This window comes from Camellia sinensis, chromosome 11 (genome assembly GCF_055761805.1).
Source record: "Camellia sinensis isolate YWXY chromosome 11, ASM5576180v1, whole genome shotgun sequence".
Lineage (NCBI taxonomy): Eukaryota > Viridiplantae > Streptophyta > Magnoliopsida > Ericales > Theaceae > Camellia > Camellia sinensis.
In genome coordinates, this window is record NC_138971.1 from 24145706 (window position 1) to 24157464 (window position 11759).

Consider the following 11759-nt stretch of genomic DNA (forward strand, 5'->3'; position numbering starts at 1 on the left):
TTCCCAAATTCATGAATGAATATTTAAATATAAGACTTCCAATAACATCAGTAAGCCTTTTCCCATTATTTTGTAACTGATTAAGACATGGTTATTAAAACATCAGTAAGCCTTTTCCCATTAAAACTGTTTAATATAAGTGGATATATCTAAGCAGACAACATTCATAAATTATGAATTGAACATTTATCAATTGTTAACTTTACAGATTGGATTATCACAACAGAACATCATGACAGAACTTCTCAAGTACTTGGTTAATATTGATAAAATTATGAAGAGTACAAACAAGACAACCTCCCATTCCAAAAATATAAGCAAAATTACATGTTTGCGTCGACGTGGTGAATTTAGTTTTCACCATGAAGATGCCACATATGTTCTATTAAATCATTACGGAGGGCATGATATGCATCTTTATCTCTAATACCTAAATGACGAGACAGAAATAATTGGAAGTCATTGTTAGGAGTACATGAAAGTTGTACTGGTGCATTGGTTGATGAAAGTTCATAATCAAAATCAAGATGCTCCTCCCTCTCATCTTCGACAATAATTTTATGTAATATAACACAACTCTTCATTATGTTCCCAAACATTTTTGGATCCAAAAAACGTATAGCACCACCTAGAATTGCAAATTGAGATTGAAGCACTCCGAATGCCCACTTTACATCTTTCCTTGTGGACTCTTGCATTATTGCAAAATGTTGTTTCTTTACTCCAGTGTTGCCCATTGAGGGTATATACCATCAGTAAGGTAATAACTCATATTATAACTACGTCCATTAATAGTGTAATGGACAGGGGGAGTTTTACCTTGAGCAAGATCAGAAAACAAAGGTGATCGATCCAACACATTCAAGTCATTGTGTGATCCAGGCATTCTAAAAAATGCATGCCAAATCCACAAGTCATAAGAAACTACTGCTTCAAGAACAATGGTTAGCTTTTTTTGATGGCCTACGTATTGACCTTGCCATGCCTTTGGACAATTTTTTCACTCCCAATGCATGCAATCTAAACTTCCCAACAAACCCGGAAACCCCCGAACCTCCCCAATAGCAAGTAATCTAGCAATATCAGCTGGTGTTGGAGATCTCAGATATTCTGGTCCGAAGATTTCAATAACTGAATTACAAAATTGTTGCAAACTTTGAATTGCAGTGCTTTCCCCAATACGTATATAATCATCAACTGCATCTGCTGCCACTCCATATGACAATATTCTCATAGCTGAAGTCATCTTTTGTAGGGGAGACAATCCCATAATATGAGCTGCATCTTGTTTTTGAACAAAATATGGATTGCGTGCTTCATTGTCATTCAAAATTCACAGATACAAAGGACGATGCATTCGAAAACGTCTCTGAAATATTGTAGGTGAATAAACTGGATTTGCCGCAAAATAATCTGCAAACAATTTCTCATGACCCTTCATTCTATCGCAGCATATGTACTTATGGCCTACAACAGAACCACCTCTTTTCTTTGAGCTATCAATTGATTGCAAAATCTGAATCATACTAGCATTATTCATCTCATAAGCCCCTAAAAGTGTGACCATATATTCATCATCAGACTCATCATCAGAGGATGAGGAAGAAGATGATGAAAATGAAGTGAACATCATGGAATTTAAGATAGTCATTATGCTCTGTTTTCTTTCACTTATGTGCCTTTCAGATATAATCGTATCACTTGTTTGGTATATGGCATATGGATAATTTGTTTATATCTGGTTTTGGAAGGAAATCATTGTTGGAGGCAACAAAAAATGAAAAATATGTAATGGAGGGAAAAAGAAATAATAAACGAATTGGGAACAAAAAGAGAGGGGAAAAAAATTTTCAGAAGCCTAATCGGTCGACCCACCGGACATCCCCTTCACTTTTGATGCACACCATTGGAGCTACTCATATTAGATTGAGAAAATCAGTTTTTTTTTCTCTCAGATTTGGTGAAAATTATAATGAACCGTTGGAGATGCTCATTTATGTCTCTCCATTTAGGTATTAGAGATAAAGATGCATATCATGCCCTCCATAATGATTTAATAGAACATATGTGACATCTTCACGGTGGAAATTAAATTCACCAAGTCGACGCGAACATGTAATTTTGCTTATATATTTGGAATGGGAGGTTGTCTTATTTGTACTTTTCATAATTTTATCAATATTAACCAAGTACTTGAGAAGTTCTGCTATGATGTTTTGTTGTGATAATCCAATCTGTAAAGTTGACAATTGATAAATGTTCAAGTCATAATTTATAAATCTTGTCTGCTTAGATATATCCACATATATTAAACAGTTTTAATGGGAAAAGGCTTACTGATGTTTTAATAACCATGTCTTAATCAGTTACAAAATAATGGAAAAAGGCTTACTGATGTTGTTGGAAGTCTTATATTTAAATATTCATTCATGAATTTGGGAATTCATTTATTCAGAAAACTAAATTTATTGATGTTGGAATTCATTTATCCATATATTTATTGATGTTGGTTGGCTTACTGATGTTGGCATTCATTTATTCAGTACATATATTCATTTATCCACAAATGTGGCATACGAATTCATTACACACACCACCATTCAATGAGTCAATGCCTCATCAACTAAGTCAATGCCTCATTTTACAGACACCACCATCCAACTAATTCATTAAACTAATTTACCAACCACATTAATTCCCTCCACCACCTACCTCAATTATTTACCCTCTATATCAACTCAAGATTGTAGATGAAACAGATATACAAATTCTGCTCCACAAACACTACAAATTCGGCATCACCAAATTTTGTTCCCAAACACTACATATTCACTCTAAACAAACTCTATATTGGAAGTGTGAATCGACAGAATCAGCAAGGCAAAACATCTGAAGCAACAAGGGTAATAGTAGCAGGAACAAGAAGCCAGCAGGAAAATAGAGTGAGTGTTCAACATGGGTTAACCGGTTGGTCAACCGACCCTGCAAATTTTTTATTTTTTTATTTCAGTGTGCACTTCCTTGCACTTTTGCACACCACATTTCACACCAAAAAAAAAGGCCTCTATAGGAGAAAGATGAAGAGCATAACGCCATATTTTAATTGTTGAAGTTTAACCTTGTTCTAAATCAAACTACATTAATGTTTAACCTTGGAAATTCACTTCTCTTATATGAAACAAACAAGTGAATTTCATTAACAGACAAGTGAATGGCATTTCTATCTAATGTTTGTAAGTTCCTTGACGGAGGTTTGGTTTGAAGATGGGAACTACCTACTCTCTTTTTCTCTTATTTTATTTTATTATCTTATTATCTTTGGTTTATTGTCATCAAATGCCTTATCTATTCACTACAAGCTCGTCTACTATATTTTTTAAATTTTAAATAATTTCATTTAGAGGTGTATTGGCAAAGAAGAATAGTTATGTGTACAAATTAAAACTTCTATTAAATTAATTTTTAAACTCCTGTTTTGCCATTCTCCTTGATATAAGATCATAATTATTTGTTAAACTAGAACCTATAACATGCCTTTCCTTCCCATCTCAACCTAATTTTTCATGGTGAAAGCTCATTTCCATTTTACAGTAAAGTTTTGCACTCTGAATGTCAGCACTAATTCACCTTTCATATTTAACACATTTCTATTTTAATTTCAGCTCATGTGTAATTCACCATTGATATTTAACACATTTCCATAAAAATTTAATAGATATTCACATCATGCCTAGAACTACAAGAGCCAGACTAGAACGTGGTGAAAGCTCCAACCCTCCACGACGCCAATAACAGCAGTCTCAAAATCAGTCTTATCCTACTTATGATTTTCTCAGTGAAAGTCATGAACAAGCCTTTCAAAGCTTCTCCAGCCGACCTATTGTAACAGGGAGGAGGGTAAATCTGCCACCTCAATATGATGCAGTATTAGTTAGCAAACTTGACACAATGGGATGGTTAAATTTAATTAATTTACCGTAAAAGGTATGTCCATGGCTAGTGGCTTTATTTTATGTTCACCTAAGAGGTACTAACGAAGAAGATAGAAATTTTACTCTTTTGTCTTATGTGAAAGGAAAGGGTATTCAGTTTGATATCCTTACTTTGGCAGGAATTATTGAAGTTGAGGTAGGTGATATGCATATCCATTTTCAGAGTGAGGCTGACTTAGTTAATATTGTTGGTAATAGCAGTGACGTATATACTACTATTTGTGAGAGCAGATTTAGCGGGACTAATCTACAAGCAAGACATTTGAAACCCTATCTTCGAATTCTCCACCGGTGGATTGTAGAAAATGTCACTCTGAAAAGAGGACATTTTGATGTCCCATATTTTAATGCCTATTTGTTATACTGTTTTGAAGTTGGCCATAAAATAGATTTGTGCTACATAATAATCAAAGAAATGATGTATGCAAATCTTGGTCAATTCATGGGGCGGTCATTACTTTTTGGGGCACTCCTGACAAAAATTTTAGGGTTCACTTTGTAGATGAAACAGAGACCAAAAGTTGTTCACCCATTAATCAGTATACACTGACCCGTACTAGTAGAGCCAACTATTTAATGGGAAGTCTTAATGCATATGACCCAGAAGATGATGTCTCACCAGATGATGCTCCAGAAGATCCTCATGCCAGTGTGATGCCATCAACTGAACAATTTCAATATTGGACTGAGTTTTTGGCTGTGGAAGAACAACATTATAATCATCGCGTTCAATAGGAACATCAAATGGCTAATCAGGTCAATGCGTTGGGTACTCAGTTTGATGCATTTGCCACTACGCAGAACTCATTAATTCAATAATTTGGTAAGTTCTATTTGGACATTGAAAGACGTAATGAAATGGCAAGCAATCGCATAGATAGGATTGAGCATCGCGTAAATGACATATACCATCACTACTTCCATTATCCACCACCACCGAAGAATGACTATTGATGTGTTTCACTTAGGGGTGTTCAAATATCCGAACAACTTGTGAAACCGACCTAACCCGCCCGACCCGGATGCGATACGGGCAGTTTCGACCAATAACTCAGTCGGTTATGGATGCAAAATTTAAAATTTCTATGAATTTCGGTTGGAGGCCGGGTATAATATAATTAAATCTGGCTAAACCGATCCGACCGAATTAAGAATATATATTTTATTATTATTATATTACCTTACTTCCCTAGGGAGATTAACCAAAAGCAAACCCACTGTCTGCCTTTCTCTTGGAAATGTACAAACTATAGACTTTTATATTTTCAAGACCTTTATATATTTTCCAATCAAATATTTGACTGGCCCTTCACTTTAACTCTTTTATCTCTTTAATTCTAACACCTTCTCTCTGATCCCAAACATCTCATTTCATCTCCTCTCTTTTTCTCTCCTCAATTCTAACGCCGTTTCCACTCTCTCTCTCTCTCTCTATATATGTCAAACCACTCTCTCTTTTACTTTCTCACCCACCATCTGTGACTCTATCTCATCTTTCTTACCATCTCTCTCTCTATTTCTCTCATATTTCTCCATTAGTTCATCTCCCTCTCAAAACAGATCCATCCATCTCTTACCCTCCCTCATCTTGACTTTTTTTTTTTTAAATTTTTTTTTCTTCTTCTTTTTCAGAAATAGATCCATCCATCTTATTCTCCCTCATCTCTACTTCTCATTTCTTCCTACCCTCTTTCTATTGGTGCTGTGGCGGTGGTGGTGGATGACTACAAAAATAATGATGGTGGCGATAATGAGTGATGGCCGTGGTGGTGGTTACGATTGCGGCTACGGCTGCGATGAGCAATGGCGGTGACCATGATAAACAATGGCGATCTCTCACTTTTTTTTTTATATATATATTTTCTCTCCTCAAGTCTCATTCTAATTGTAAGAAAGAAATATATGTATATGTTTATACAAGTGTTTTTTTTTGGTTTCAGATTAGATGTTTATGTGGGTTTAAGTTTGTTATTTTCAAATTTTAATTCCATTTTTCGTAATATTTTTTCTACTCATTTCGGATCTACGAAATCGAACGAACCAATTGTCAAACCGATTTGTTTGGTTCGGTCGATTTTGAACCCTAGTTCGGTCGATGATGGGTGACTGATTCTTTAACCCGAAAGTGTCGGTTCGGCTGTCGGGCTAAGGGCAAACCCAAGCCGAACCGACTCGTGAACACCCCTAGTTTCACTGACAGCTTGGATGACCCCATTTTAACTTGTTTGTTTTTAGAATGTACTTTTACATTATGTATTTTTGTTGTTTTGTATTTTGTTATTTTAACAACCTTTTGTTGGGTCAATTTGTTTTATAAATGTAGTGGTTTTGTCTTGTATAATATAGTAGCTTCCCCTATCATATTATCTGATATTAAATCCTCTATTAGTTTTTCACTTCCATTGCCAATCAAAACATCTGCACCATCTTTTGAAACTTCAGGGATTCCACTGCTCCTTTTCTCTTTGATAATTTTATTTACCAAATCAACCATTTTCTTCTTTGCTTGAAAAACAAAATCCCAAGTGCAAACCATTTTAGTTGAATTTTTTAAAGAAATTAAAGAACATAATTTAACTAATACTTGCTTCTAATGATCTGTGGAGTCTGCTTGCAGGGAAATTAATAGGTAGAGACATGAGACCTGGAATTCATTCTTGAAATAACATGAGCATGTTGTACTAACCACATATTTATGAGCATGTTAAAATCAAATCAATACAATTATATGCTATAAAAAAACAATGAATACAAATAATTCCAATACAACCCACTATTAATGTTTTTAAATAATAAAACCAATACTACCCACCAATACAGAAACAGTCAAGGCAATCTATTAGTTGTTCGAAATAAGATTTGTCATTGAAGATCTTTGTAGTACGCCCTTTGCACAAGATTTAAAATTGTCATGTCCATTAACATTATTTTATGATCTTCATTTCGTTGTTCTCTTTCATTCATCATAGATAGGAGTTTTAGTTGTTCCTCCCTATCCTCTGCCCTTCTTCGACGTTCTGCAGCCTTCTGTTCACGGTCTATCGCCTTTTGTTCATCTCGCTTAACAGTTCTAGCGGAGATAGTTGATAACACTTTAACAATTTTGGATTGGTTGGCAGCCATTTCATCAAATCTACTATCGTGAGTTGTTTGATTCTTTAATTTCTCTTTCGCTGCCTTAGTATCAATTGGTCATGTTGACGAATTAGTTGGTTGTTGGTGCACTGCATTATTCTGGTTGGGTTGAAAAGCCTCATCTTCAGTTGGTGGATTTGAACATGGATAAGCATGTTGCGTGGTTTTTTTGGGTTGTGTTCGAAATTCATTCCACTTACAACTTCAGCACAAAATATCCCAACATTTATCAAATGTGAAGTGTTTTTTCTGTATTGTATGATACATCCGCTTCGCTTCAGTGGCCTAGAAAAACAAAATTAAAAAATTTCAATAACAAGTATTTATTACAAAAGAAAATTGATATTTAATAACAGAAAGAAAGTTTACCATGTCTGCCTCAGTTGAATTTGTTCAAGAAAACCACATAATTTATTAATTGCCTTTTGCATACCAAACCAATGGTGAGACAAAGAAATACGGTTTCAATTTGATTCACCGCTCAATTGTGAATTAAAATAAACAAGTACTCGTTCCCAAAATATAGCCATAGTCTGACTATTACCAGTAATGAGATCTTGAGAGACTGCCAACCAAGATCTACATAAAGTTTCATCTTCTATAATTGTGAACGCTTTACCACGAGAAACCCGAGAAGTTTCAGAAATAAAATGAATATTAGTGTTCTGCTCTCGTGAAGTTTCTGAAATAAAATTAATATCAGTGTTGTGCTCCAACATTTGTGATTCCTCAAACATTTCAAAATCTTCCATAGTTCGAAGCAAATTCTGTAGGATACAATATCTAACTTAGACAGTGAAAAATATTGGAATGATATACACTCAACCTCAGAATCAGATAATATAAACTGAAGCTCACAAAAAAAAAAAAAAAATTTATAATGACACAGAACTAAAAAAATTCACAGCATGCCTACAACTTCAACAAAATGTAATGCTATTATCAAATTGAAATACTCTGTCAACCCAATTGAAATTCACAGCATGCTATTATCAAATAGATATATTTTATAGAGCACAATAGCAACGGTAAGTTTTCAAAATACTCTGTCAACCCAACGGTAAATTATTGGAATTGCTGGTGCAGAACGGCTAGTTCTCAACTTAAAATTTATATGTATATAGGATGTAACTTTTTCATTTGCATTTTCATGAGAATTTAAATTGATATCACCCTTCAATTTATTCCTAGTCCACAAAATAACCTACCTATTTAAACCTGTTTCAGAAAATAAACCAGTTCGCAGATTGAGGGAGCCGGTTGATCGGTGGGCCAACCGGCTGGACGTCCGGCTGGTTGACCGGTTGGCCCACTCCCAACGTTATAGCATAGTGAAATGGTGAAATGGTGAAATCTCGTGCTTATCCTCAGTTTGATGAAAATTTTGTTCCGTTCTTAGCTTGATATCACTTTGGTGAAACCCTTGGAGAGGGAAAAAGTGATTTTTTTCATCAAATTTGAATTTGATACTTAATCTGATGCACCGTTGGAGATGGCCTTCGATATTTTTGTGCTCCTTCCGTTCTTAAATATTAATTCCTTATTTTATTTTTTATTATCCTAAAATATTAGTCTTTTTTTAAAAATCAATAATAGAAATAATATGAATTTTCTATTTTATCCTTATTTTAAATTCATTAACAACATAAAAAGTATAATTATAACAATTGATATTCTCAAAAAAAATATATTATTAAAGGGTAATTTTGAAAAATTAATTTTTTTAAAGTGCAATAATTGTACTATAAAAAAAAATCGATTCTCCAAAAGGGACTATTATTTTGAGACGGAGGAAGTATTTTTTTTAAATTGAAAATTGGGAACATCGTAATAAATTAGAAAAAGACAAAAATAAAATAAGAAATAAAATTAAAATTTAGTGTACTTTTTAAAAAATAATTACTCATTAATTGAAAAAATTATAATTATAATTATTAATATTGATAATTTTTTTGGTTAATTTATAATTATATTTGTAAAATACACTAACATGTAATTTTTCTATATATATATATGATTTTAATTATTAATATTGACAATTTTTTTGGATTAAATTATAATTATATTTGTAAAAATACACTAACATGTAATTTTTCTATAAAATAATTGTAAATCAGCTGATTGATACTTTAGATTTAGTTATTTATTTGTTTTTGATATGTTTTCCTCATTAAAAATAGGAAAGATTGCAATAAAATAGAAAAGATGAAAAATAATTTTATTTATTTTTGGTTACATCGAAAATAAAAACAAGGGACTAAGTCGGTTCCCTAGACATTTCTACTATATGTCTGCAATAGGCAGACTTCTAATCTCAGTTGGTGGTTCATTTACCACCATCATGTCTTCAAGTTGTGATGCTCCAAGCTTGGCCAGTGCATCAGTACAAAGGTTTCCTTTTTCCCAAACATGTTGGACAGTGCAGTCTCACACTCTAAGTAGGATTTTGGCATCTTCCACTAGGTGTTTGAAAGGAATTTATCCCATATTTCTTCCTTCATCAATTGCACTACCTGGGCTGCATTTGTCTCAATGATTACATTGTTTAATCATTTTTGACGAATGACTATTAGTCCCTTGTAGAGTGCCCATAACTTAGCTTCAAGGCTTGTTCCTGGTTGCAATCTTCCATAATATCCACACACCCTTGCACCCCTTTTATTCTTGTTCAGTCCTCCAAATCCTTCATCCCCTTTTGTTTTCCTGCTGCTATCTGTGTTAAGTTTAAGTCTCCCTGCAGGTGGCAAATTCCAAGAGATTAGTTTATAAGATGGTCTAGAAATTAGCAGAGAGTTAAGGAAAGTTACATGGATTTCTCTAGAGTAATCCAAAATGAACTTGGTACTTTCTTGGTTTCCAGCAATTTTTCTTTCAAACATAAACACATTTATGTTTTTCCAATTTTCCACAAAGCAACAATAAAAACAGTATACCAAGTGAGGTCACCATTGAAATGGTTTTTGTTTTTAGCTTTACTCTTGAGCTAATCCATCCAAAGCTTCCCTCTCATGTCAAGGTACCAATGTTTACTAAAAATAGGAAGCCAAACTTCTTTGGCCTTGTAGCACTCTCTAAATATACGATTGATATCCTCAACCCCACTACAGCTAGGGCATTGAGGATCATTAATCAAGCCTCTTTTCATTCTCATTTGATTGGTAAGCAATTTGCCATGAATCATAATCCACAATAAACTTTTAAGTTTCTGTGGTAATCTAAGCTTCCACAGCCAATTCTAGTCCTCCTCTTTATCATTGTTCCTCAAAATAAAATCATACACATAAGAGACAGTGAACGCACCATTAGGGGACCCTTTCCGTAGAGAAGTATCCCTATCAAACTTCCCTGAAGGGTTAGTTTTCAGAATCAAAAAGGCCCATTGGAGGAAGGGAGGGGGAATTATTATTCACAACAGTCTCATCCTAGTTGCTATCCTTCCCCAATAGCTCTCTCATATTGGCACTCTCAAAGAGATTACTTTGATTGGTAAGGTTGGTACTTGAGACAGTTTCTCAAAGAAACTATATCCACACCACGAATCTTTCCAAACATTGATAGATTTTCCAATCACCCACCTCCCACTTCACAACTTTCCTTAACATTTTCCTAGTGTTCATAATACCTCTCCATAAATGAGAAGCATTCCTTCATCTCTTCCAATCATGGAAGAAGGTTTTATTTAAGTATTTCTTCTCAAGCACATCACACCACAAACCAACTTTCTGTCTAATTAGATGCCAGCCCAATTTAGAGATTAAAGCTAGGTTTTGATCCCTGGCTTTCTTGATCCCTAGCCCTTTATTCTTTTTCATATTACACATCACTTCCCAATTAACAAGATGCATTTTCTTTTTCTCCATGGTATTATCCCAGAGAAAGTTCCTGTTCAACCTATCAATTTCATTAGAAACTTTCTTGGGTAGGAGCATAGTTTGCATGGTGTAACAAGGGATAGCAGAAGTCTCTGATTTTATGAGTGTAGCTCTACCTACCATGGATAAAGAGTTGGCTTTCCACTCAGTCAATCTTTTTTGCATTTTATTCAAAATACCATTGAAAAAGCTTCTGGTCACTCTGCCATGTAAAAGGGGCACTCTCAAATATTTCCCTAATTGAGAAGTAAGTGGAATACCACATTTAGTACTAAACTCTTTGGCTCTCCTTCTATCAACATTAGGGGAGACAAAGAGCTTGGACTTATGGGAGTTGATTTTCGACCCAAAGATACTACAAAATTCATCCATAATCTCCATGATTGTATTACAAGTGGACATAGTTGCCTGCCCAAACAACATAAGATCATCAACAAATAAAAGATGAGTAAGGCTTGGGCCACCTCTAGTGACCTCCATACCTTTCTAACTCTTTTCCTATGCTTTAAAGCTGATCATATTTGACAATCTCTCAAGGCCAAGCACAAACAGAAAAGGGAAGAGAGGATCTCCTTGTCTCAAACCTCTTAAATGTTTGAACTCCTGTAGAGTTTCACCTTCCCAAATAATAGTAGTACTGACAGTAGTAACACAACACATGATAAGTTTAATAAAGTTTGTGTCAAGATTAGATTCCTCTATAGTTTATTTTAAAAACTCCCAAGAAACATTATCATAAGCTTTTTCTGTAACGCCCTCA

General features: G+C 34.2%; 1 protein-coding gene across 1 annotated transcript; it reads right to left on the bottom strand.

Annotated features, from left to right (window-relative positions):
• Nucleotides 1-350: 350 nt before the first annotated feature.
• LOC145802202 (uncharacterized) lies at nt 351-1246 on the bottom strand. The gene is made up of 3 exons (XM_082894873.1): nt 1047-1246; nt 751-887; nt 351-628 (listed from the first exon to the last, which is right to left on the bottom strand). Exons 1-3 carry the CDS (start codon nt 1244-1246, stop codon nt 351-353), a joined length of 615 nt encoding a protein of 204 aa, XP_082750999.1.
• Nucleotides 1247-11759: the final 10513 nt, after the last annotated feature.